Below are 25969 nucleotides of genomic sequence, written 5' to 3'. Positions count from 1 at the left end.
TTCGCTTTTGAGTAAGTCATCATTACTTCCGCCAAGGTCTGGGTAAAGTGGACGTTGGCGGAACTGCGGTGAGACCGCCCGCAGGTGAAGATGACATTTTTGGAGATTCTGCGCGTTTTCAACCCGTTTGGTATTTTGAAGCGGTTATCTCGACAACACCGAGTTCACCGACTCCGATCTTTCAGGCACCCAAGGCAGTGCACTTCAGCCTCAGGCCACGTCAAGATAAGCACGTCAAAGCCACGCCAAAGCCACGCCTGAATCTGCCAAACACGCGAGTCTCACTTCAACGCGACTGGTCCACTTCCGTATACAACGTGTGCGTGCGCGCCTCATTGGTCAGCAACTGGCGTTCCGGTGAAGCTAAGCCCACGATAGCCGGCCGTAACAATCTCGCCGGTCGAATTCCGCTCCGACAGAACATTCCTATCCGACACTGGCTTCTGCTCTTCGACTCGCGCTGACTACCTATTCCTCCAAAACTGCTTCGCTGCAGTGGTTGGTGAAGTGCGAACGGGCCAATAGTTGGAGGGCTTAGACGTCACAAAACCCCTTCTTAGTAGACACTAATCCCATTCCGGTCCTAAATGCGAAGAGTCGGGGGGATGTGCTCTCCCGACACCCTGCCAAGATCTCCGACCTGGAGTGCGAGCGTATGAATCGCATCGAGTTTTGAACTCTTTTGGGATAGTTGAGGTACCGTCGTCAGCCTGTACGAGTCTCCACAATATGGTTGCAGTACATCGAAATTAGCATGGTATGCATTGCTCTGACTGCACTGCCAAACAACATCTCGATAGATATAAGGCATCTAGACCTCCCTGTGTCAGTGTCTCTTCATTACAATCAAAGCAACACAACAGTCTCACTGTCGAGACAATCCTCAATAGCATCCCCACCACTCCACGATCGACCTGTATACCCCTTATCGAGCATCCTAGGCCACCATCATAATGACCGTCCCACCTTCCAACCCCGACACTTGTACCAAAATTGGCCAAGTTGTCTACTGGGAAGGTATTCCGATCGAATGTACTATCGAAGGCACTCTGTACGGCTATTATCCCTCGCTCGGCGCCAACGCCTTCTTCGCCGCCTTCTTCGCTCTTTGCTTCATCGTCCAACTCGTCCAAGGCATCCGCTACAAGACATGGACGTACATGATCGCACTCTGCCTAGGCTGTCTCGGTGAAGCCGTCGGTTACGGCGGCAGAATCATGATGTAAGCCACCTTCACCCTCCATCCTGGATGTACATAAGACAGTGGCTGATCGTGTAACACAGGTACAACGACCCCTTCGCAGACGCCGGCTTCATGAGCCAGATTTGCTGTCTGATCATCAGCCCTGCATTCATCGCTGCTGGTATCTACATCACGCTCAAACACGTCGTCATCAACTTCGGAGAGCCATGGTCCAGGCTGCGCCCGGCGTGGTACACATATATATTCATCTGCGGCGATCTCATCTCGCTGGTACTCCAAGGCGCTGGTGGTGGTCTTGCCTCAGCCGGTGACCCAGGTTCCACCGAGCAGGACGTCGGTACTGATCTGATGATTGCGGGTGTCATCTTCCAGGTCGTTATACTCGCTTTTTTCGGATATTTCCTTGTCGAGTACTCTATTCGCACGCACCGCCGCCGCGATCAGCTCTCGGCTGAGTCGATGAGGTTATTCAACTCAATGCCGTTCCGCTGCTTTATGTTTGCTGTCGGTATCGCATACCTTGGTATCTTCATTCGATGTGTCTATCGTATCCCTGAGCTCACTGGCGGTTGGCGGAGCGAGCTGATGCGCAACGAGGTTGAGTTCATCGTGCTTGAGGGTGTTATGATCGTCATGAGTGTTGCTGTGCTCACTATCTTCCATCCTGGATACTGCTTCCCTGCGCTCGGCAACACCATTGGCAAGAACAAGAAGGCACCGCGTGGTAAGAGCGTGGACGAGACGTCGGATATGGAGATGGTCGCTGGCCGTTAAGCTGCATTGAGCAGCCATATTCTTAGGATTTGTTTTGTATAGAGACGTTATTCTTAGACGAATGCTAGAATCGTAGATCACGATGGGACACATCCTATATTTGATTGTTCGATACCAAGTGGAGTTTTGCTCAATGTTAGCGCATCCTATATGGGTCTCGTCTTTTTTTCTATACCGGAAGTGTCTCCGCCACCATCTGTGACATAGCCATCCAACTTCAATAGTGTTCAATGAATCAGATCCTGCATTGAGATCCTGAGAGCAAAACGCATCTGATCTACTTGCAGTACTCGATCTCGATACCCTTGGCCTTCCACCCATCGATTCTCCCGAGGGCGACTCGACGCTTGCCCTCGTACCACACATGCACTCTTGGAGTCGCACTGTCTTCTGGGGCGTAGAAGTCGTCCCCACTATATCCAGTCTCCCGTACTACGAGCCTCTGTAATCCTGTGAACTTCGATATCGTAAAATCCGTGACGTACTCGCACTGTCGCGGCCAGATGCAAGTTTTGATAGCTCCCAATTGCCGTTGCGACAAAACATCGAAGGCCTTGAGGCAGAAGTTTGCACTGATACAGAAGTCATTCATCCTGAAGATAAGAAGATCGGTCTCGTCGTGTATCTGGCGGCATGTTATTGTCAGGTGAAGCAGCTTGGGAACTATATTGGCTTCAAGGCCGTTGTGTCCGAACTTTCGAAGGTGATTCCTATCGGCGCTGTACAGACGAGGGTACAGGTAAGAGATGTGCTTGCCTCCCAGAGCGTGTTCGTAGATGCGGTTGCGAACCTCTCCCGGTAAACGCAGGAAAGGTGATTCTCGCTGATTGCGTAGAGAGCTGGAGAAGTTGTCAGTAGTGTTTGGACCAGCTTAAAAGGATCTCACATGTCGTTCATCGTCCGATCAGGCACCTCCGTTAATTAAATGCACGTCAGGTTGACTTTTGGAGTATTACGAGTGCGATACACGAGAGACGGGTGAAGGCAAATCAAATTTGTGCTCGCCTAAGTGCAGGTGAGTGAAGTCACAGTTCTGCGCGTCTTGTTGCAATGACGTACCACACGCTCAAGGTGAAGGCGCGCCGATTTTGGCAAGCGCAACAAACGCCCTTGCTCATCGACATCCCCCAAAAGGCCAAGAGCCGACTTTTGCTAGCCAGAGCAGACGCTCTAGGTATTGCTAACCTCATTCGATGAAACAAAGATATCGGGCAGCACCAGCCGGTAAACTCGCCTTGAAGATATGTCGATTGATCTGCGCTCGTCGAGCTTCTACCATCTACAGCCCGTCCAGTGGACATCTCAATTTTATCAAGGACAACGCATCGAGTGCTTATGAGTTACTTTGTGCGCTCATAGACGCTGTTCCGCCTCTGCTCTCTTTCTCAAATGTTGCCCGATGCTCGTCAGTGCCTTTTTGCCGGCAAATGTTATTGCTGGCTCTCGTCTCTCACCCACACAACAGCCCTCACGCCGTAGCAAAGAGCGATTCACAAGCCATATATTACCTGCTGAATACTAACAAGGTGTCGAGAAGTGTTGGCATCACGTGCCGTCCAGCTCCCAGCACAAAGATTTTCACGAGTGCAAACAACACGTATACACCCTACCTCACCAACCAGGCAATCCCTGTGACTCTGCACGCTTTCCTTAGATCTTCGTCCTCTTCGAGATCGCTGGAATGATCTTCAACCGATCGGTGCCTTCACGACTGTAGTTGAGGGACAATCAGATTGTTGTTGTCTTATACCTGAACCGACTCTGTATCCGTTGCGCAAGAGGTCATCCGCAAATCGTTAGCGGAGTAAGGCTGTCACTCGCACACACTTCGGCCAAATAAAGACGACCGTCATTTTCGGTCATTCCAAGTGGTCGAGACCGTCTGGACTATTCGAACTGGCAACGAATTCCAACGACGACCTGGTGTTATGCTGGGTCTTTCCTGCAATGTCACAGACCCTAGATCTCCCTCCACGTTTTGGAGGTCATCGACATCTAATTTTGCTGTCAGATCGCGGTCACACGTACGCTCGATCGGTAAGAATTGTCTGATGGGCTAGGCATCACGCCTTTAGACACTATGTTCCTCAATACCAGAGTCACTGCAGGCCACGCTTAGGAAAAGGTTGTTTGTTATACGTACACATCTCGTGCAACTTTGCATGCAGCTGGAGGTACTGGTGTTGCGCGAATTGTCGTAAGGAACGTGAACAACAATTGCGCAGCATCAATAATACCACCTCCTCCGGATTCGGCATTTGCACCGCCCAAAAGAAATTCAAGGGAGTAAATAGGGTGTTAGTAGATGATCTCATTGAAGTTCAGGTGAGGATAGGCACGGCTTATTCTCAAGCTGAACGGCTTTACCCTCTCCCTCTGTGCCAACTGTTACATACCACAGTTGTTGCAACAAGTAAGAAGCTTACAAAGAACAGCTACTTTTCTCATCAATCATTCGAGATTGAACCCAGCGCTCTCAATCATTGTTGCAGGTATCTCGGTGTACCCAAGGTAGTCTCGATGGCCGGCCATCAAGATCGCCTACAGATCTCAGCGCAAGCGAGCCATCGATGCCTTACGATGCGAGCACAAGAAGATGTGGATGCAATCCAGTCGTGCAGTCTGAACTGGACCCTTGCTGCAGAAAGACTGGATTCTGGATGATGGGTGACATCAGGGCTTGTCGTGGTATAACATGATCCTTTGTCCAAGCCCTCTGTACTGCTCTTTCTCACTCAAAAACCAGGTCCAGCTCTTGTTCTTGGGTGGGGCCGCAAAGCATTTGAGAATCGCTCATGCTGTTCACCTATACCAATCTTATCGCGAACATCGCAGGCTCTTGCAGATGGACATTAGAAACTACCACGATTGTCCAAAGTTCTTGAGAAAGAGAGTAAGAAAATCAGAGACTCAATTGCCGAACACCTGTCACAAGCGTCAGACCAGTCAACGCCACGCCTCCAACCCTCGGCGGAGCATCTGCCACCCCCCAACCTCAGAGCGTCAGATGCGGTCGATCACGGAACATCAAAGTTTCATCCTGAAAACCGTGGAGGTATGAGCACAACTAGTGCTGGAGAGTTAATGGAGATGTCGCTACTGGCATGGCAGCGGGTGCCTCTTCTTTTGATAGCAGGAGACAGCCTGCTCTACCTAGACTTTGTGGGGCGTTTCCTGGCATGCTCCACATTCTAATAAGATTCAAGCGCTCCTACCTTTATATTGACAGGCGCACCCACGTACGCTACTAAGACTCTAGCAACCACGTTTTTGGAATCCTCAAAAGCCTCCTATTGGCTAGGGTAACATCTCCGGAAGCCAGCATTGTCGGTGTTTTTTACCGAGCAAGCTCTCGAAAATCTTTACTGATATCTCACAATCCCATCAATCCACTGTCATAGGTCATATCACTTACATCCTCATTTGTGGTAGAGATGGGGCCAACCTTATGTTAAACGCCCAAGACCACCTTCAGTTTCACGACGACCCATGACGGCCCAATCGCGGATCCACTTAAACAGGGATAATTGTCCTCCAAGTACACAAAGAAATCGATGGAATTTCCAGAACGGTGGCAAGCTATTGCTCCTGCCTCAGATGAGCCGGGCGAGCAACGTTCAGCACCAGAGGGCAGAAAAAGACGACAAGCGATAGCGGTCGCATGCGTGCAATGTCGAAGTGGTAAGGCTAAAGTAAGTGCGAGACTCTCCAGAGGCTCTCAGAATGTGGTAGACACTCACGCTTCTCTAGTGTGATGGCGTCAGGCCAAGGTGCACACGTTGTAGAGACAATGATCTTGCCTGTCAATACGATGTGGCAGAGGGCGTGTCTCGAGCTGAGCGTATGAAGCTGCTGAAGAGGGACAACATGTCCAGCAGGGTTGAGGAGATGGAACGTGTCATGAATGTCCTGCGCTCAGGAAGCGATATCCAGGCTTCAACGCTACTCGCGCGGCTCAGACTAGGAGAGCGTATGAAAGATGTGGCTAAGAACCTTCCACCGACTATTTCTTCGATGCTTGTGAGTAACCCACCAAGGTACGCAAAGGGTCGATTTCTTATCCATCTTGCGTATCGCAGCCTAACGACCCAACTTCTCAGCTTACAAGCTCAGGACTCCACGGACACTTCTATTCGTGACGTGAGCCAGGACTCGACATACGCATTGAGCGAAGGTGCTGGGCCTGCAACTCTACGGCATGACTCCAGCACCTCTTATGCTTCATCTTCAGAACCTCGTCCAAGCTGGGCAGCGGGCCCGGGCTCAACTGCCACGACCCTACGATCAGCGGGAAAGAGAAAGCAATCTGCTGTCCCTAGCAGCGATATGGTCGATGGCCACCAATTCCTATCGCTGTTGTTCGACCGACAAGACCTCCTTGCCATCAGCGAAAGTGAGGATGATGACGATGCCGATAGTGAATTTGATCACACGCTCGACCCACGATTGCTATCCGAAGGTTGGAAAAGGCCAGTCGTATCGCCAATGGACACCCCCGCAAGCCGTCTGCCGTCACCAGAGAAGGAAGTAACTGTCAGGTCAATTCATGTAACGCATCTTCGGAGTCGTCAATCCATTGTCAACACTATTCACATTCACCCCAATCTCAACCTATGTAATCTTTTTGGCAATCTTCCCTTCTCCAGCGGTGTTCGAGCCAACAATTATCCCGAAGACGTTCAAGAGACGCAAGTGAACAACTTGTTCTTGCCTACTTGGGCAATGATGACTGTCAGCACAAAGCCGGATCCTGGGTCAGTGAAGCTTGCTTTCCCAACTATACTTCAGGAAGCCACCGCCCTGCTGGATTCTGGAACTCCGTTGGAATTTGTTATTGAAGTACATCCAAACATTGCGGCTCTGTTCGACGAGAGTGAGTTCAACAGATCTGGCATATTGTCAAGATGGGCAGCTGGGATGGTGCACAGTGTAATGCACAAAGGTATGTATAAAGAGACAGGCCTTTACTGGTCTTGCACACGTGTATTTCCAATGATACAGAGTCTGATCTTTTGATAGGAAACGACTTCACTTGCTTCGCGTACATGTATCTTTTCTGGTATTTGATGCGCTGGATGATTTCACCGTCTCCAGAGACATACGAGATGATACCAAAATGGCTGCGGCCGACGTAAGACACCTTCGACCGGATTCTGATACACTTCGCTTATCATCAACGATGCAGGCCGAACCAGCTATTTATGCCACATATCAATATGCTCGACTACATCCCATGGCCTGCTTTTCGCGAGCTTGCTGTACAGATACCGGCTATGCAGAAACGTATGGAATGGTTGATGGATATGAGCAACACTCTGCGTTGCGACTGGGCTTTCCCTATGGGAGAACCCATCCAAAGAATCGACGAAACAGGTTTGCTAGACCTCTGCGACACTGCGAAGGTACGTTTGTAGCATCGACATGCGTGCGGGGTCATCGTGCTTATCAAGAGCCGCGAGATCTCATCAACGCTGACGATTTCTAGACATCCTTGCGCGACCTATCAAACTGGTCTGTCGGACCCTCCTTCAGGGGTTACGTAAGTAACGCAGATTCATACGTTCGGATTCGAGTGGAGGACTTCTAAGCGCAGGCCCTCGTCATGCGGTGGTCCAACGGAGATGCCTCAACACTTCCTCATACACCGAAGGTATTGCGATCTACAGAGATATTGAATAATGCAAGGAGAAAAACTGGGTTTGCTTGAACATGACACGGCCGGACGAGAAGGTGCAGGTTCCGTGCACGCGATACACGAGAGACAGGTTTGGTAGCGAGCGCGAAGCCAAGACACATTTTAACAGAAGCACAAGACAACAAAAATGCATGGACAAGCGAGCATTTGAAGCACATAGAAACAATACCCCACGAAAGCTACCTAGACGATGCAACAGTAATGACAGATACAAACGCAAAACAAACATCATGATTGCATTCGCGTCTCACATTTAACATCCAGAACTCTCGGCACTTGCGCTCTGCAGCCTTGCCCTGACTGCTTCCCATTCGGATCCTGCATCCTCCCGGCCACACAGTATGCCCGTTGTCAAAACCGCCCTTCCAGACCGCCTCACTGTGACAGATACGGAACATATGGGAATCCTATGTACATATTCGAATACGACAACGGCATCCTTTCATGCACGTACCAGCTTTTCTGTGCCAGAACATCACGACACCTCCCTCTGATCGCTACCTACGCAGCACCATCGCCAAAACCTACGCCTTTTCACAGCCCACGTGCCCTGCCCGATCCTAGCGCACGGGAACCGCTTCTCTAGACGCCCCCATTGGTGGTGTTTGTTCCGTGCGTGCTGTTGTCAAATGATTCGCAGGTTACTTGTCTCCAAGGGCGTTAGTATTGAACGATGATTGGCTAGGGAAATTTCTCCGTGAAGCTAAGGGCTGCGAATTATACGCTTATCGGCGATGGGATAGAGTTGGGTGCCGATGAGGCTCGTATCGGATGCTTGGTCCCGTGCAACGTGAGTATGAAGATGTCAGTGGGTGGCGAGCATCGTGATGCACTTGTGGGAGGCATTCTGTACCGTGGTCCAGTACCCGTGGCTGTGATACCGAGTCAGATGTGACTTTTGCCATATGCAGGTCAGAGTGCTTATATACTATACAGAGGAGGTTTGAGATCCAAGCCTAAGTTGTACTGCTCGTAGAAACCAGGCTGCTAAGGTTTTACCGTTCTAGGTAATAAGAGTGAATGTCATTAATTCATTGCTCAGGCGAGGGACATCAGCCTCAAGAGCAGTACATCACATCGCATCTTGCAAACCGAATGAACGATTAAACAGAATTGAAAATTGAGTATATACAAGAAGATCTACAATGCGCTTTTTACATCATCATCACCCTCGCCCTACCATCATCTAGTACGAGTTAAGAAAGCTGGCCCTCTGTGCAACACGATTGAGCTTCTTGATGTCACGGCGGACAACAGGGGCAGTCTGCGCACGACGAGAGTTAGCCTGAATGCACTGGCTGTAGTAGTCGTTCTGCTTGGTGCAGGTCCAGCCCTGGGTGCACTGGGTAGGACCAGTCCAGCCCTGACCACCGCAGCGGCCGTAGGCCTCGGCGACAGTGGAGGCAGGCGAGGATTCAGCAGGGGCAGTTGCTGTGGAGGACTCGGCAGGTGAGACCGAAGCAGACTCGACAGGCGATGCAGGGACGGACTCGGCAGGAGCAGCGGACTCAGCGGGAGAAGAAGCGATGGGAGAGGCGCTGGGGACAACAGGCGAGCCAGTACCAATAGGAGCAGCAGAAGAAACGTCAGGGGAGCCAGTGCCGCTGGGGACAGCAGCAACGCTGGTAGCCTCAGGAACGACTGAAGCAGCGCTGGTAACCTCAGCAACAGCAGAGGCGGCACTGGAAGCGGGAGTGGCAGGAGCAGTTGCGTTGCTGCCACCAAGAGCAAGGATACGGGCAGCGGCGGCCTCAGCGGCGACCATGACAATAGCCTGGGTGTTACCGGTGGGCAGGTCAGGGTGGATCGAAGCATCGACAACGAAAAGGTTGTCTGTGCCGTAGACCTTGGTGTCAGTATCGACGACGACACCAGCATCGCCCTTGGCACCAACCTTGGCGGTTCCGACGTAGTGGCTACCAGTCTTGAACGTCTTGATCAGATCAGCAGCAGTAACGTTGGTGACGCCAGTAGGGGCAATGATGCTGAGAGTAGAGTTGGAGCCGCTAGTCATCTGGAGAAGACGGTCCATCATCATGGTGATGGCCTCAGTGTCCTCTTCGGAGGTCATGTGTGGGTTGGTGATGAACTCGGTGGCGCCCTCAGCTGTGATACCAAGCTCACCAACAGACTGAGCACCGTGTGTAAGGTAAACCTTCATCTGGATGGTGTTGTCAGAAGGTCCGTTGCATGTACCCTGGAAGAACATCTCGTTGCCCTTAGAGGTCGTAACGGAGGACCACCAGTTGAGACGCTGACCGGACTGAGCGAGGATACCGGAGCCCTTGGCGAAGAGGTCGAGGTTGGTCTGGTCAGGCTCAGTCAGGGTAGTCTCGGGGGTGGAGGACATGTTGGTGCTGGTCTTGAACTGAATGGTGAAGATGGGGTGGTCCTTAATCTCAGCACCAACGGGAAGGTCGATCCAGTCAGCCTCGTCAGGGAGAGTGACACCGCTGCTTCCGGACTGGACGATCTTGAGTTGCTCGGCAGGGCCAATACCAGAGTTGAAGAGAATGCGGGGAGTAGACATAGAACCAGCGGCAAGGATGACGCTACCTCCGGCGTTGACGTTGTAGATAACGCGCTGGCCGTCAGCAGTCTCGACTTCAATACCAGTGGCAGATGAGCCCTCACGGACGGCACGGATGACCTTGGTGTTCATCATGAGCTTGAAGTTGTCAAGCTTCTGGGCAAGGGGAAGGTAGGTCCTGACGGGTCCGGAGCGGAGACCGTCAGCAACGTTCCAGGGAGGGTGGCCGAACACATCAGTCTTTGAGTTGGGGTCTTTGATGAAGTCGGTCTCAGCCCAGCCCTGAGCAGCGAAGAACTTGGAGAGAACCTCGTAAGCCTCGTCGTTGTAGCGCTTGCCGTCCTCACTACCGTAGGTCTGTCCAGGGTTACGCTCCCAGACGCGCTCAGCAGCAGCAGAAACATCAGCAGACTTCCAGCCTGTGGGCCACTTGTCGTCGAAATCCCTTTCCTGAGGCTTGACAAACATCATAGCGTTGACACTGGTACCGCCACCAAGCAAGCAGCCAGCCATGTCCGCGGTGTCGTCGCAGTAAGCGGGTGTGCCAACGTCGCTGAGGTAGTAACCGTAGCCAGGAACATCGTACATGGAGACAGTGTCGTTCCAGGACATGTTGTCAGTGTAGCCAGTGAATCCGTAAGAAGGACCGCCACGCTCGATCAGCAGAACAGAGGCACCGCTCTCAGCGATCCTCTCAGCAGCGATGATACCAGCGGGACCGGCACCCGCAACGATGTAGTCATAAGTGGCGTTACCAATAGTAGCTGTGGTGTTACCCGTGACAGGTGTGGTTGAGTTACCGCCGCTGATGGGTGTGGTAGAGTTGCCGGAGCCAGAGCCGGAACCGGTGCTTCCCTCAACAGCCATGGCTGCCCAGGTCTCGAAGTTGGCGCTGGTGGCGTTAGACATGGGCAGACCGAAAGCACCGAATCCAGCAGTGTGGTAGGTCAGAGTGGAGGAAGCAGTCGCAGGGTCGGTGAGAGCATCATTTGAGAAAGCCCAGCCAACAATGTTGGTGCTAGGAGAGTCGTAGATGACAAGACCAGTGGCGACATCGTCGCTGATACAGTTCTTGCAAAGGAAAGTGTACGAGAAAGCTGTGTCGTTGACGAATGTGCCATCAGGGATAGGGTTCATGGTGAAGTCACCGGTGGTGACTGCAGGGTTGGTGTAGCCAGTCGCCTTCCTGAATGAAGAGACAACCTCGCCATCGTTGGGCCATGCGACAACCAGCAAGTTGCCGGTCATAGACTGACCCATGCTGAAACCAGCCCAACCGCCTCCATTGGTGATAGGTGCCTGAATCTGGGCGATGAAGTCGGTTGTAGCGTTCTCGGGAAGAGCGATACCGAAGGTGTAGCCAGTCTTCGCATCAGTGTAACCGCGGAAGTCGATCCCGGTCTTAGCGTCGGTGTAGGGAGATGATGTCTGCGCGACAGCTTGGAGCGCGAAGAGCGCTGTGGAAAGGATGAAAGAACGTGCCATTTCGACGATACTGGTGTTGTTCGAAGGAAAGAGTGTGGTATGAAGGCACGGCCTACAAAAAGAATGGCAAAGCCGTCAAGGCTGTAAACAATGAATGAACGAAAGAATGAACGAAAGTGCAAGCAAGTTGGTGAGCAACCCCGAAGAGAGCGGCGAGCTGTTATGTATGGCAATTGAATCTTCCCCATAGCGGGCCCAGGTAACCCTCAATCTATCGTGCCCAGGATTCAATCCTTCCGCAAGCCATGTTCCGGGAAACAAGTTTATGATGCAGCCTCGCGAAGACGGCATCCCGGCTTCTAGACAATGCAATCCAGGAACGTGGTTCTCCAGCGACGCTACACATGTCAAACCCGTTCGACGGTGCCAACACCAGCGCGGGAGGTTAATTAACAGCCACGCAAGCGGCTGAAACTTCTGTGGAGATCGGAAATGCTTGGCCCCGTAACGCTGAATATGGGTTCTGTGATTCGCGATCGGGGCTTTATCGGTTCGGCATGTGCGTTTCGAGTGTCAGTGCGGATCCTGGTCGTTTCGTTTGAAACGCACGGCCGAGTCAAGTGCCGCAGGAGACATTCATCCTGGCAATCTCGTGAACTGTCAAAACACTGGTTAGAAATACCCATGACCTCACTGCTTCGTCTTCCTCCGAAGCTGTTCGGCACTCAAGTTATGCGTTCGCTCGATACACTTGGAACACCATGCAAGAAAGCGTCGCAATTGGCCGCTGGCAAGATATGAAAGAACTGGAGAGTTGAGAGGCGAAGGCATGAACGAGAAGAGACGGATATGAAGAACGACAACCAGGATTCCCAAGAGGTTGATCAAACCAAATCCGGTCGCCCTGCTCGAGACCCACGACAGCGCATCGCAAACCGCGCTGCTACAGCATTCTCCTAATGGTTGGAAATGACAGCGGGTGAAGTGAATTGAAAGGGGAGCAATGCTAGCTTGCAGTTCGTGGGCCGTAACAAGCGAGCCCTGCACGCAACGATTGCAGTAATATTGACATCGAAAGTGGGCTCTGGAGTCACTTGGATCTCCTGGACTGTCGCCTGAGTCAGTGGTAGAAGACATGAAGGCCAAGAGTTGAGAATGGTGGTTGACGAACATCGTCATCGGAAGGGCCATGTTGATGACACAGCTCGCTATCCTAACTACGTATGTACATGCTGGGTCATTGTAGCCACAAGTTCACAAGCAGCGTACAACTAAGGCAAACCGAAAAATTGTGTAGAACGGCCACTGAGAGGCTGCCAGACGGCGCGTGGCAGTCGCGAGTTCAATGAGGCTGCTGAATGATCGAGTCGAGCGTTCGGTTGTGAAGAGGCGAGGAACCAAAAGGTGGGGATGTTGCCAACCTCGGCCCGTCGCGCTTACTTGAAGCTCACCTACAACATGGAATCCATCGTAAGACCCAGTTTACGACAACTGCTTCTGCTCATACATCCGGACGAAAAGGACTGACATTACTGCACGATGGCAGCTAAGAACGATGTTCCCGCTTATGTGCTTGGTGTTGGTATCACCAAGTTCATCAAGCCGCGCCAGCAGCGTGCTTACCCTGAAATGGGTTACGAAGCAGGTGTAAAAGCGATGCTGGATGCCCAAATCAACTACGATGATGTGGAAACAGGAGTAGCATGCTACTGTTATGGTGATACAACCAGTGGGCAGAGGGTCTTCTATCAGTTCGGCATGAGCACGTACGTCTTGATTTACTTGCATAGCAGTCCACCTCAAATCGGCATTTGGATTGAACCTTGACGCTGACGCCACGCAGCATTCCCATTTACAATACGAATAACGCCTGCGCCACAGGCTCAACCGGTCTGCATCTTGCACGCACTCTGATCAAGAACGGCGCAATTGACTGTGCACTTGTGATTGGATTCGAGCAAATGCAGCCTGGCTCGATCAAGTCAATATGGAGCGACCGGCCTTCGCCCATGGGACTGTCTATGCGAATGATGGCGGATACTCGTGGTGTTGACAAGTCGCCGCCTAATGCACAGTACTTTGCCAACGCCGGCAAGGAGTACATGGAGAAGTATGGTGCTGAGGCGCGTGACTTCGCCGAGATCGCCAGGATATCACACTTGCACAGCCAGAAGAACCCATACGCGCAGTTCAGGGATGTATACACGTTGGAGCAGATCGAGAAGTCGCCCATGATCCACTACCCACTCACCAAACTGCAATGCAGCCCAACTAGCGATGGCGCAGGTGCTGCAGTGATTGTCAGCCAGAAGTTCCTCGATGCACGACCGCACTTGAAGAGCCAGGCGATCTTGATGGCAGGCCAAAGTCTGCTCACGGACTCTCCTCAACTCTACTCAAAATCGTCGATGGACCTTGTTGGATACGACATGACCAAGCGTGCTGCACAAGCCGCTTTCAAGGAAGCCGGAGTCGGTCCCAAAGACGTCAAGATCACCGAACTGCACGATTGCTTCTCTGCGAATGAGTTGATTCTCCTCGAGGGTCTGGGTTTCAGCGAGCCGGGAAAAGCACACCTAATGGTGCGAAACGGCGATATCACGTATGGTGGCAAAGGACCTATTGTGAACCCGTCTGGTGGCCTCATTAGCAAAGGGCACCCTCTCGGCGCCACTGGCCTGGCACAGTGCGCAGAGATAACCTGGCAGCTTCGTGGTTGGGCGAACAACCGACTGGCTGATTCTCCGGACATTGCGCTGCAGCATAACTTGGGTTTGGGCGGAGCTGTAGTCATCACAGTGTATAAGCGTGCCGACGGGCAGAAAGCTACCAAAATGAGTGACGAAGAGGTGAAGAGGGCGAGTCAGTTCGACTACAACCCTGCTGTTGAGGCTCGATATGTGACGAAGGAAGATGGGGACAAGGTCAGATCTAAGATGGTGCGAAACAACTACGCGCTGGGAGATACCCTGGAGAAGATCCAGAGTCGATTGTGAAAAGAAATAGCTATTTGTTTGCTTTTGTGAGATCGGCCATTGAACTGTTGAGATTTCTGAACGTGATACTACCTCAACAATCCTTCGCGTGGTCTTGATGTCGTACAAGTGGGCGCATCGTGATTGGATCAAGACATGTGGTGTGGGGCACAAGTGGACCCACCCCACCATAGCCACTTGAACACGAACGTTCTTACGTCCCCATCCTGCATGGCCATCAGGCAGCTAGCAACTGACTGTGTCTAGTGACATTAGCCTTCTGTTGCTAGTCATGCGTGCACCTCCAGTCAGACGCGAAGGCCTCCGAAGGTAAGTGGGGAAGTGAACGTAATATCGTTGGTCGATGCTGAGCCTTTAGTGCCACCAAGGCAGCTTATGTTAAGGAGACAAATTTGTTTAAAGAAGTGCGTGATTCGGAGCATGAACTCCTAAAAGAATAAGATATATTATAACATGGTGGCCGGTGTTGTCCTGACGAGATCACAGGTCTTTGACCCAACTAGCGACCCTTGAAGAAAAGCTCGATGAAATCGTGGATGCTCGGGGATATCTCGAAGATGACCTCCAGTATCGGTCACCAAACATCGAAATACAATCCAACAAACTCGATGAGAAGGATAAATTGCTCGGGGAAATAGCAAAGGTACCCTGTACGACTGTTCAATATTATTTCAACACTCATATAGCAGCCAAGCCCCGTGACCTCCTCGATCAACCACAGGAATGCCTTCATCGCGAGCTTCGTGATATGGTCTATCAATACCTCGTGCAGAAGGCACCGATATGTCCTGCAAGTTCGAATCCATATGACCATGCGAGCTCTGTTAAGTTAGACGGTCTCGAGAATGCGCACCTCTTCTCGCCTCGGCAACTAGGAGATTGGTGCGTAGTAGTTGAACCGTCCGAAGGGATCGTACTCCTTCTTCAGCCTCCGAAGCTTCTCTAACCTCCAGGGCTCGTACCCATATATGGCTTCCATGCTCTCATCGCCACGAGCGTAGTTGACATACGACACCAGCTTCGAACTGCTACCTTCTAGTAGTGCGTCTCGTATTCTGTTACTGATGTCTTCTGCAATGGCATCAAGACTCGCGTTTGGTAGATATGTCAGGATCGGCGATAAAAGCAGTTTACCAGCTCGATCCGGGAACGCAGTACTGTTTGCATCAATCTCTTCGACGCGATTCGTGGCGTAGCCTTCGGCAAACATGACAGAGTTATGGAACGAGGATGGGACGCCAGCAAATACGTCGAAAGCCTTGCGAATAGAACCAATGTCGTATCTCTGTAGTGACACCGGTGCCAATTTTCGCGAAAATCCTTTCGCACACGCGACTCCGTCGTCCGTGGCGTACAGATGTGCATTCACACCCGCGAGATCGGTGGTGCTGGACTCAACCGCGACAGGAGAGAGCGCATAGAGCGGACGAGTATACTGAAACGGAATTGAAGCGGCCTGGTAGTATATCCACACAACAATGATGGGCTCAGGTTGATCAGCAATGAACATAGTGTCATAAGCCCGTTAACTTACGTGATTTGGATCAACGTCCGGATTGAACGCAAACACGAGGTAGTGTACCATCCCAACTGGTCGGTTCGGGCTATCGAGAATGTTGTTCGCCATCGCAAAAAGAGATTCCAGCTTGTCGTGCGTGAAGACGAAGCTACTGGCGGCCCACTGTTTCTGGCTGGGTTCGACATCGTATATCTTTAGCCTGGCCGAAGTCACAATGCCAAAGTTATGACCAGCACCTCGAATCGCCCAAAACAAATCCGGATTACGCACCTGCGATACCTCGATTGCAGTTCCGTTCGCGAGTACAAGACGAGCAGAAATGAGCTGGTCGGCCGCAAGTCCATAGCGGCCTTGCAACCAACCGTGTCCACCGCCCAAGATCGGTGCGATATAGCCAACACAATCACAGCCTGTAGTCATCGTCTGCTTTCCATGAGCCCACAGATACGAGATCAGAGCTCCATTTCGCACACCACCTTGGATCACAACCGACTGGCCGTCGGTATCAATGTACATTGAACTCATGCGACCAAGATGAATGCCGATACCGTTCTTCACCTTTCCGACTGTTGAGGTTTGTCCATGACCGCCTGAGATAGCAAGGAAAGGTGTCCGCTTTCGATTTGCATAAAGAATCTGAAGAAGAATTAGCGCAACACTTGTCGGAGTATCGAGTGCTGCGTGCTGACCGTCCTTTGTACCTCTACTTCTGTCGCAACCCGAACGATCATAATGTACGTCGGTGAATCAGCTGCACTCCAACGCAAGCTTGCGTCTTCAAATTCCTTCAGGTCTACCGAGTCTGGATAGAGCATCGACGCTCCATCATGGAAGGACGCTGCGAACGACCTATCATGGCCGAGTCGGAGACTCAATAAGACTGGAGTGAGCACAGCAAGCGTGATCAGAAACCACCTTATGCTTAAGTAGGCCATTGCAATGGATATTAGGTTCGAAAGCTTTGGAAACTTTGGTTTGGAAAGGTGCTTGTCCGTGTAAAGGTCCGGATGAGGTCTTCAACATTGGTCGTACCCCCCATTTACCCATGCATTGCCGTCTCACCATCTGCATGCATGGCGCATATGCGACACGGCTATTTTGACGATGGGATCTTTTTCGTGAAGATTCATATACTCGTACGAAAGAGCTGCCAAAGGTGGCCTCGAACTGCAAAAATCCGGGGTGCCAGCAGCTTCGATGCGATCGCAATGCCTCAAGACAAAAAGGTTTGGCGTGAGAATTGCGGGCAAGCGCAACAAGGCGATTGCTGAGACATCCCCATGTCACTCTAGCTTTATGAGGTCGACCAATCATGCAGCAGAGCCGAGAGGGCACTGCATGCCCAATACTGACAGTGCAACGATGGACGCGTCGAACATATGCGAGAACTGATCATGCGATAGCAAAGGCTTTTGTCAGATGATCTGAAGGAAGGTGAGTCTTGCTACGGTACTGGAGAAAACATGAAGCAGAAACCGGGGTGAAAGCGCATCGCTAGCGTATCCCTAGCGCGTTTTCGTCCATGACGTCGGCCATGTCTGTTGTCGCTTCGTCTTTCCATGTCTAGATATCCTCGAAGATGTCCAGCGAAGCAAGGATGTCCTCAGACGATGCACTGTCATCATGTACTACGTACGAGACCGTCCGTTAGACCTACTACCGTTTGATAGCCAACCCAAAATACAACAGAAGTGACGCCATCCGCCCTCAATCAACGTTGTGCCCGCGCGCCCGTTTTGACTTGCACCAGCATCATAGGTTCCTAAAGTCAAGAGTAACTCTCCTGTAACACAACCGAGCCAAGCCTTAAAAGGCCACACCCACGACTATTTTGCATGGCGCACCAAACATGATAAGGTTCTCTCTGCGTCCAAATTTCACATTTTGCTTGAAGTCAAGACCTTTTGATACCCGCCCAGCTGATTCCCAACCGCCAATTCCCCACCCAACTCTTCGGCGCCATGGTAATCGAGGCCCCGCAATAGATTCGAACTCGGTGTAAATCTGTATAGCCTGCTACTCTGTCTTCGAATGCCTGGTAGAGGTATGTACGACGACCCTTCACACGATGTTGTATTGGAGCTCATAGTCGAAGACCGATGCATGTGCATGCGGTTGAACCGTGAAAGTGACAGGGCGGACATTCGTTGGTAAAGCCTGGAGTACAGACAATACCGAACGCTCGAATGGGCTGTTCGCCAGTTGTAGGGACCGTGGGGCCAGTGCTGGAAGGTAGGTTTGCGGAAGCCATATGACTGTTTCGACGTGAAACTTTGCCTTCGAATAGAAGACAACAATGTTCGAAGTAGCTGCGATGCTTTGGATGTTGACCATGGCGCGCACAAAAGCACGATCGGCCTCATGTTTGATATCATGAATGATCTGTTGACAGGTCGCCCAGAGTGTTCAGCTTGTAGACGCTGGCTTGCTATCAGGTAGCAGGTACGAGTAGATGGTTGTTCGAATTTCAGGAGGTGTATCTTCTAGAAAGCGATGTCGTGGAGTTGCTTTCGAACGACTGATCATGTTCAGGAGCGCCACAATTGCGGTTCTCGTGACTTGTGATACCTTGGGAGGACTCGGATATATAGCTTTGAAGTCCATAGGTTCCAGAAGCACAGAACTGAGAAGTACAAAACTGCGAACTGCCACGAAGTGAAAGCCCAAGAGAGCAGCCATAGATGGTGATTCTGGTCGCGCCCACTTTCGTTGTCGGTTGCTACCTTGTTGCTCATACTGCTTGTGCAGTTGCGATGCTGTATGTTGTTGATGGAGACTGGGGTGATGGAGACGATGCTGCATGGTGGTGGGCCAGCTATATCAACACAATACGCGCTAAGTGAATTTACTCTTACACTTTACACCTGAGGCCTTATCGACGAAGTGTGTGCTGAGGCTGGACTATCAGTGAAAGTGGAGGGGAAAAACAAATGGATCATACCTACTAAATGTGCAGTACGTACCAGCAGTGGCCTTTTACCAAGATTACACGTGCAGAAAAGCCAGCAACGATGTTTTTGGATCAGACCCAATACCTCGAAGAAAAAAAGATGTTCAGAACAAGGAGCGGAAAGGAGAGCCTTGAGAGGGCAGGATGGTGGGATAAGTGCGATGTGCGATGAGGTGGCAATGTAGATGATGAGTGAATGATTACGGAGGAGCTCATTGCATAGGCGACGCATCTTTTGCTACACCTCGCCGCCATGATGCAAGTTGACGGGTAGGAGCAGCTCTTCACCGTCACAGAACACATCATAAGAGAAAACAAATCCAGTACAAGGAGCGGAACAACAGGAAGAACACCAATGACGTTAGGAACTACCCAAAATCCAGTACAAGCAACAGAGGCCAATCGAAGAGCGTAAGGATAGGTTGCCAAGAAAGAGCAGAGCTGTCCCGTTGGCATCAACGGTCTGAGGCGGTCGAGTCGTCTGAGGAGTCTTCTGGCCATGTATCAGACTCCCAGTAGTGACTGTCAAGCACTTCGGTGCGTCCACACGACTCGTAGCCGTGCCTGTGCACTTTGCGGAAGTCGCCATGAGTCCTGAAACAGTAGAGACATAGAGCATGACGGATCGGCCCGTCGTCGTGAGCATTCATGTAGATAGACTTGCCGCCGGTGTCAATAAGGTGCATCGGCCGCATCCAAGCGGGCGTGTCAGGCACTGCTGGACTTGCTGGTTCGACCGGACTGGTGAATGAACGTGCCGGCCTTTGTGGAGGAATATTCAATTGTGGCTGGCCTTGTGGGTCTGCAACAGTCGGCCTGAAGGAAGACAGCTCGGGCAATGCGTCGTTTGTAGAAAGATTGATCGGTACCCTTGGCGTAGGTGCGCGCTCGGTGAACGTCTCATCTCGGAGCACACATCTGTTGTCTCCACCTATACCGATGAAACAATGGGGAGCATCGATAGCCATCTTGGAGTATGCGTCGCTTCGAATATCAGGCAGGGTTACGGTTCGCCTTTTTTGAGGTGATACTTCGGGTGTTGAGTCATCGAAGAAGTGAGTCCGTTTGCGTGCTGCGTCGTAGTCAGCTATAACCAGAAGCGAAATAATGGGTACCTGGATGCATACTACCATCAATAGAGGGCGTTCGCGGTTCTTCCGCAGTGTAGACGGTTGCCGCTGAGGTAGGCGCCTCGGTCGGTGATGCAGTAGTCTCCGTCTGAGGCGACAACGAGGAGGAGGAGTCGAAATAAACGTCGGTGAATATGAGCGGCGATAAAGGCTGGGGTACGGCGTTGCCGAAGGGAGATGCTTGTAGGTGGAACGGAGTGTCGTCGTGACCTTGCGTGGCCGGTGAGAGTCCAACAGTCATCGACAGTGGACTGCCTTTCATCATGTGCTGCATGTAGTCGTGAGGGTATCTGACTGGATCTGGAGTCCGGTGTAATCCAGAAACTGGCCTCCTCTCGTGCTCATCGAGTGTTGTATCCTGCATTTCAAGCCCTGACGTGTCTAAGCGCAGCGTAGGTGTCTGCATGTTAGGAGCGCCATCAATACTGTTGGCTGCTACCATTCGCTGGCGTGCTTCATCGGCCGCTCGAAGCTTGTCGCAGGCATCCTGTGCGGAGGAACCGCCAACCCAAACAGAAGGCGAATGATTTTGGGACGAGGACCAGGACCGGGTGCTTGCTGGGCTCTGCAAAGGGCTTTCGTTGCGGACCTTTCGAGGAGATGACGCTCCATTTATCTCCTCCAGAAGCTGCTGCAGGAGCGTGCGTGAAGGACCAGAGTTGAGAGCACCGCTGCTGTTTGACCGGCTGTAGGGAGTAGCCATACTGATGTAAGCTAACGCGATATCAAACCTTGACAATATGCATAAGCGATGCAGTGAAGTAATTGAGTGCCTTGGTGTCGGCCGAGGTGAGGTGAGCGGGATGCACGAAAGTGAGGGGCGGGGAGTTGCGTGACCCCAGACTGTAAGGAAGGCACAACTGAGAGCAAGCGGGAGAGAAAGAGCAACGCCAACACCAACCAATATCTCGAAGAAGGAAAGAGCGCACCAAGAGAAGGGCTGTAGCAAGCACAGAAAGTGAGGTGTTCATCATGAGGTGGAATTGGCTACGAGCTGCCACTGGCTCTCACCTAAGTTGGTATACTACAAACCTCATGCTTCATATCGAGGCTTATCCGTTGCGTCAAAATGTGTCGTCTAGTGGTCGTGAATCTCATTGCTCGGACATCTCGGTGTCCTCGGGCTTCGCCAGACCATGCTCCTTGAGCAGAGCATCGATCTCGTCGGCACCCCAAAGGTGGTGGTAGATCTTTCCTGTCTTGGTCTTCCCTACTGTCGCAAACTCAACTGTGATTTGTTAGGATTGGTATGCGCCGGGAGACATTGCTGATACGTACTCTTCTCACTGCTGAGCTTGGTCGAATCCATGGTCTTGCTGAGCACCTTGACGGCGAGCCCACAGGCCTCCTTCAGGTCACACTCCTCCTTGTAGTCCTGCTTCAACAAGCTCTGAGCAGAGGCGTTGTTGGCGCCCACACTCGTTGCCTTCCAGCCACCGTAGTTGCCACTGGGGTTGCTCTGGTACAGCTGGAACTCACGCTGTGGGTCCCAACCAGCGTAGATGAAGGAGACACCGAACGGTCGCAGACCACCGTGCTGCGTGTAACCTTGCTTCAGATCACATAGGCGACGTACGAGCTGCTCGCAGGGAATGTCTTCGTTGTAGGTGAGGAGGTAGCGCTGGGCGGCTTGACGGGCGTAGTTGATCAGGATGTTGGCGTCGGCGGTCATACCTGCGACGGCGCAGATCATGTTGCTGTTGCTGTATCAGTATAGCCAGTGTTGCATCGATTGTTGTACGCACTCATTCAGGATGTACAGCTTCTCGGCTGATGTGTCCTGCTCCAGAAGCTTGCTGGTGACCTTCCTCTCGGCGGCGAGCACGATGCCATCCTTTGCTAATATGCCCAGAGCAGTTCCGGCGTGCGAGATGGCTTCGAGCGCGTATTCGACCTGGTACAAACGCCCCTCAGGCGAGAAGATGGTCGTCTACATGTACCGTTAGCTAAGATGTCGCCGGCGGCTGTGGCGGGGCACTGACCCTTGAATCGTATCTCCGCGACATGACTGCGTCCTATCTAATGGGTTCACGGGGTTGTCGGAGGTTGTGTGCAAGGTCAAAGTGAGAGATTCGGTGGGGAAGCTGGGGTGGTGGGTTGGTGTTGATGAGAGCTCCAGGCACAAGCTCATACGCGTCGGCGATTCACGACGCCAAGGCCGATCACTTTTCCGCTCGACGATCACCAGCTCTGCATCATCTTTCAATTCGAGCATTTCGAAGTACCTTGGAGGCTCGATTGAGCTTAGCTTTCTTGTATAATGGCTGATTTGCCTGCGCGACCACCTGCGCCAGCGCCGCCGCTCCCCGCAGGCTGGACAGAACACAAAGCGCCTTCTGGTAGCTATAGCTTCTCACTGCGTCATGGGCGAATGCTAACATTGCTAGGGCACACCTACTACTTCAACAAGGAGACGAAGAAGTCCACATATACACGACCGGTCGCAGAAGTTCCTCAGTTTCAACACCTTCCTCCCGCCGCACCCTTGTCATTTACTCCGCCGCAAAATGATACCTACAATGCCCAATCTGCTCAGCATGGATACAATCCTCAGCAGCAGATGCAAGACCTTATCTTCGGCGGCGCGCCAAGGCAAGCTTTCCAGCATAGTGGTCAGCAGAGGGGCGGACATCGTGGTGGTTTCCGAGGAGGGCAGAACAGCTTCTCGGACAGAAGACGCAAGAATGATGATAAGCCCAAGCACCGTAACGACATACCAAACTGCGCGCCATGGGTCCTCGTGAAGACAAAATTTGGGAGACGATTTGTTTGGAACAAGGAGACGAACGAGAGCTTTTGGAAGTTCCCACCGCGCGTAATGAAGGCTGTCGTGGAGTTCGATCGCAAGCAACGCGAAAAGAAGGAGCGCCGGGAACGCGGGGAGGCCAGTGATGTGGAAGACGAGGAAGACACCGCCATGGCAGACATCGAGGCAGAGCTGGCCGCGGGTGAAGAAGAGGTGGAGATTGTCGAGGTAGATGGTGAGGAAGGCATGGAGAATGATGAGGAGTATGAGGAGGTTGAAGTCACAGATGATGAGGGAGAAGGAGCAGAGAGCGCGCCAAAACGGAAACGGACTGAAGAGCCAAGTGGTGACCTACCACAAGCGGCAGAAGACGACGATCTGGCATGGCAACTAGCACAGATGGAAGAGATGGAGATGGGTGAAGGCTACGAGGAGGAATACGCAGAAGACTACGAGGGCAAAGAACCAACATTGACGGAAGAAGACTGCAAAGTGCTGTTCAAGGAGCTTCTGGATGACACGCGGATAAGTCCGTACACGCCCTGGGACAAGATCCTTGAGGATGGCACGCTCTACGACGATGAACGCTACAAAGCCCTTCCCAACATGAAAGCACGAAAAGACTGCTTCGACGAATGGGCACGCGACAAAATGCAATACCTCAAAGAAGAGAAAGCAAAACAACAAACGCGCGATCCCAGGATACCATACCTAACCTTCCTCGATCGCTACGCAACACCCAAGCTTTACTGGCCAGAGTTCCGACGAAAGTACAAGAAAGAGCCTGAAATGAAGGATACCAAGCTCTCTGACAAGGACAAAGAGAAGCTCTACCGCGACCACATCAAGCGCATCGGCATGCGACACTCTGATCTCAAGTCCGATCTCTCGGCCCTTCTGCGCGCACAACCACTCGCATCTCTCAACCGCTCAACAACCATCGACACACTTCCTCCCGCCATTCTCACTGACTTGGCGTACATTTCACTGCCGCCATCGACGCGTGACTTGCTCATCGAGACCTATATCTCCACACTGCCAGCTGCGCCAGAAGGCGCCGCAGCGTCTGCTGAGGAGGATGCTGAGCGAGCGAAGAAGCGAGCAGAAAGGGAGAGGAGGGAGAATGCGCTTGCTGAGCGCGAGAGAAGGGTGCAAGCAGAGAAGCGCAAGCAAGAGCGTGACCTGGCCTACGGCAAAGGCAGACTTAGGGAGGAGGAAGAGGAGATCCAACGAGCGCTGAAAGTAGGAAAGGAAGGATTGAAGGCCCATCTGGACGCGTAGACATCTCACATATTTAGGATACCCATATCGAATGCACCAAGCTTTGCCAAGCTGTATCACGCTTGCATCTATCCTTTCTGGCGGCGAGCCATGTTTGCAACCAATGAAAGCATATTGAACTTGCGCGAAGCATCAGCCCTACAACTCTCAGGGTCCTTGCAAGCTTCGGAATGCGGAAGCGACAGTGCTACGGGTAGCGTGTTTGCAAGATAGGGAAGCGGATCATTGTATCCGTAGCTGTCCAGCATCCACGATGGTTACGTAGATCTTCCCAACACTGAGAGCGCAGACTGTAACCAACAGTCCGGGAACACTTTTGTTGCTGCATGATAGTGAAGACTATGTGCATATGCAGTCAGGAAGCCAGTGCTGAGTGGCAGGCAGTGTCCTTTCTAGGAAGGAGGGATGGGTAAGAAGTGCACGACGGGAAAGAAGACAACATCGTCGGCGCAAGAGCATTAACAAACGCTGCCATGCGACTACACAATGGCGGCCATGTGCGAGACGGTAACATGATTGCAAGATCATACAGGAATACGAACAGGGTATGGGTATGCTAGAGTTGGGACGAAAAAGTGCTTCCTGGCGCTCCGTAGTAGCTTCCAGTATCGAATGCGCCCAATCCCCTCTTCGTGCAGTTGCCAGACTCGATGATCATGACCACCACCCCAACTACCGAAACCGCCTTCACCACAGCCAGCGTTTCTCGTCGTGCCAACGCTGGGTACCAAGCCGAACGAGCAAAGCCCTGCCAACAGCCACCGATGCCCGTTCGCTACACACTTTCCAGATTGCGATCCTCGCCAAGCAGCGAGCGGCTGGTCAGGTTCAGGAGAAGAGGACGGAACCCTAGTCGAGCTGGACGTGGGTGTTAGCTACGATGAATATTCTGGACTTAGGTGATGAGTAGGGAGAAAGACGAGGACAAAGCCACACTGGCTAGAGAATTTCAGCAGAAGCATGAGAGCGATTGTAGGACGTGCAAGAAAAGTTGGACGGGTCCATATTAGAAGTTACATTACACCAACCCACTGTGTAATATGAAAAGTAAAGTAAGTTGACATGACACATGACCTCTCCCTCAAACCCCCTTCTTTTCTACTCAACATCCTCCGTCCTTCACATCATCATTGCAGCAAACACCGCCGCCACACCCGCAACAACACCTCCAACCTGCAGCCCACTCGCCGCGCCAGTGAATTCTGGAACCTTGTAGCCAGTCTGCGTAGGCTTAACTTTCGCACTCGTCGCAGTTCCGTAGCTGATGGTGATATTGGATACCGGGTGTTCAACAACAGCCGAGTAGACAGGATTGCCACCAGTAGGCTGAACAGGCTTGGATGCAGGTGCCCAACCAGTAGGGTACGGCTTCTCACCGCCAACATACCCGGTGGGAGCGACAGGCTTGCCGCTGCCATAGCTCTTGCCCGAATCAGCATTGGGGTACTTGACCAAGCTCGCAGACGGAGACGCGACGCTTGGGTGCGTGGCGTAGTACTGGCTCTCTGGGACGGGAACCTTGGTCAGGGTGACGATCTTGGTGGCTGTGATCTTAATTGCTGAGCCCTCTGGGGTCGAGGGCTTGCTGGACTGAACGGGTGTGTAGGGAGTGTTACCAGTAGGCTTGTTGGGCACGGGGGTTGAGGCTTGGCACTTCGAGCATGGGACGGTTACGGTAACGGTCTTGGGACCCTCGCCACAGCCCTGAGCGCAGTACTT

The 25969-nt window shown here is 52.2% G+C and overlaps 10 protein-coding genes across 10 annotated transcripts; 4 read left to right on the top strand and 6 right to left on the bottom strand.

The window, feature by feature from the left end:
* Positions 1-953: 953 nt before the first annotated feature.
* Positions 954-1978, top strand: BU25DRAFT_347776 (RTA1-domain-containing protein; the record flags this gene model as incomplete). The annotated part of the gene is made up of 2 exons (XM_033703167.1): positions 954-1222; positions 1285-1978. 2 exons carry the CDS (start codon positions 954-956, stop codon positions 1976-1978), a joined length of 963 nt encoding a protein of 320 aa, XP_033558741.1.
* A 277-nt stretch (positions 1979-2255) lies between these two features.
* On the bottom strand, positions 2256-2875 carry BU25DRAFT_461074 (uncharacterized protein; the record flags this gene model as incomplete). The annotated part of the gene is made up of 2 exons (XM_033710406.1): positions 2256-2817; positions 2865-2875. The coding sequence occupies 2 exons, from the start codon at positions 2873-2875 to the stop codon at positions 2256-2258; spliced, it is 573 nt and encodes a 190-aa protein (XP_033558740.1).
* Positions 2876-5532: 2657 nt separating this feature from the next.
* Positions 5533-7584, top strand: BU25DRAFT_398798 (uncharacterized protein; the record flags this gene model as incomplete). Its single annotated transcript, XM_033704921.1, has 6 exons — positions 5533-5670; positions 5729-6015; positions 6079-6905; positions 6998-7109; positions 7164-7380; positions 7464-7584. 6 exons carry the CDS (start codon positions 5533-5535, stop codon positions 7563-7565), a joined length of 1683 nt encoding a protein of 560 aa, XP_033558739.1. The 3' UTR covers positions 7566-7584.
* Positions 7585-8859: 1275 nt separating this feature from the next.
* BU25DRAFT_450618 (carbohydrate-binding module family 1 protein) lies at positions 8860-11688 on the bottom strand (the record flags this gene model as incomplete). The annotated part of the gene is made up of 1 exon (XM_033709705.1): positions 8860-11688. The coding sequence occupies one exon, from the start codon at positions 11686-11688 to the stop codon at positions 8860-8862; it is 2829 nt and encodes a 942-aa protein (XP_033558738.1).
* A 586-nt stretch (positions 11689-12274) lies between these two features.
* Positions 12275-13009, bottom strand: BU25DRAFT_155188 (uncharacterized protein). Its single transcript, XM_033700663.1, has 2 exons — positions 12800-13009; positions 12275-12736 (listed from the first exon to the last, which is right to left on the bottom strand). Exons 1-2 carry the CDS (start codon positions 12817-12819, stop codon positions 12319-12321), a joined length of 438 nt encoding a protein of 145 aa, XP_033558737.1. The 5' UTR covers positions 12820-13009; the 3' UTR covers positions 12275-12318.
* A 104-nt stretch (positions 13010-13113) lies between these two features.
* Positions 13114-14631, top strand: BU25DRAFT_413438 (thiolase-like protein). The gene is made up of 2 exons (XM_033707035.1): positions 13114-13394; positions 13472-14631. The coding sequence occupies exons 1-2, from the start codon at positions 13168-13170 to the stop codon at positions 14622-14624; spliced, it is 1380 nt and encodes a 459-aa protein (XP_033558736.1). The 5' UTR covers positions 13114-13167; the 3' UTR covers positions 14625-14631.
* A 378-nt stretch (positions 14632-15009) lies between these two features.
* On the bottom strand, positions 15010-17315 carry BU25DRAFT_398789 (FAD-binding domain-containing protein). Its single transcript, XM_033704920.1, has 3 exons — positions 16833-17315; positions 16159-16779; positions 15010-16110 (listed from the first exon to the last, which is right to left on the bottom strand). Exons 1-3 carry the CDS (start codon positions 17076-17078, stop codon positions 15496-15498), a joined length of 1482 nt encoding a protein of 493 aa, XP_033558735.1. The 5' UTR covers positions 17079-17315; the 3' UTR covers positions 15010-15495.
* A 2233-nt stretch (positions 17316-19548) lies between these two features.
* On the bottom strand, positions 19549-20926 carry BU25DRAFT_493528 (uncharacterized protein; the record flags this gene model as incomplete). Its single annotated transcript, XM_033711721.1, has 2 exons — positions 19549-20165; positions 20221-20926. 2 exons carry the CDS (start codon positions 20924-20926, stop codon positions 19549-19551), a joined length of 1323 nt encoding a protein of 440 aa, XP_033558734.1.
* Positions 20927-21186: 260 nt separating this feature from the next.
* Positions 21187-22313, bottom strand: BU25DRAFT_493527 (proteasome subunit alpha type-4). Its single transcript, XM_033711720.1, has 4 exons — positions 22206-22313; positions 21969-22153; positions 21502-21920; positions 21187-21451 (listed from the first exon to the last, which is right to left on the bottom strand). The coding sequence occupies exons 1-4, from the start codon at positions 22227-22229 to the stop codon at positions 21318-21320; spliced, it is 762 nt and encodes a 253-aa protein (XP_033558733.1). The 5' UTR covers positions 22230-22313; the 3' UTR covers positions 21187-21317.
* A 127-nt stretch (positions 22314-22440) lies between these two features.
* On the top strand, positions 22441-24532 carry BU25DRAFT_450614 (uncharacterized protein). Its single transcript, XM_033709704.1, has 2 exons — positions 22441-22562; positions 22611-24532. Exons 1-2 carry the CDS (start codon positions 22484-22486, stop codon positions 24248-24250), a joined length of 1719 nt encoding a protein of 572 aa, XP_033558732.1. The 5' UTR covers positions 22441-22483; the 3' UTR covers positions 24251-24532.
* The last annotated feature ends 1437 nt before the right edge of the window (positions 24533-25969 follow it).

The sequence above is a fragment of the Macroventuria anomochaeta genome, assembly GCF_010093625.1.
Source record: "Macroventuria anomochaeta strain CBS 525.71 unplaced genomic scaffold BU25scaffold_30, whole genome shotgun sequence".
Classification (NCBI taxonomy): Eukaryota; Fungi; Ascomycota; class Dothideomycetes; order Pleosporales; family Didymellaceae; genus Macroventuria; species Macroventuria anomochaeta.
The sequence above is the reverse complement of the archived record's forward strand: the minus strand, read 5'-3'. Positions and strand labels throughout refer to the sequence as shown.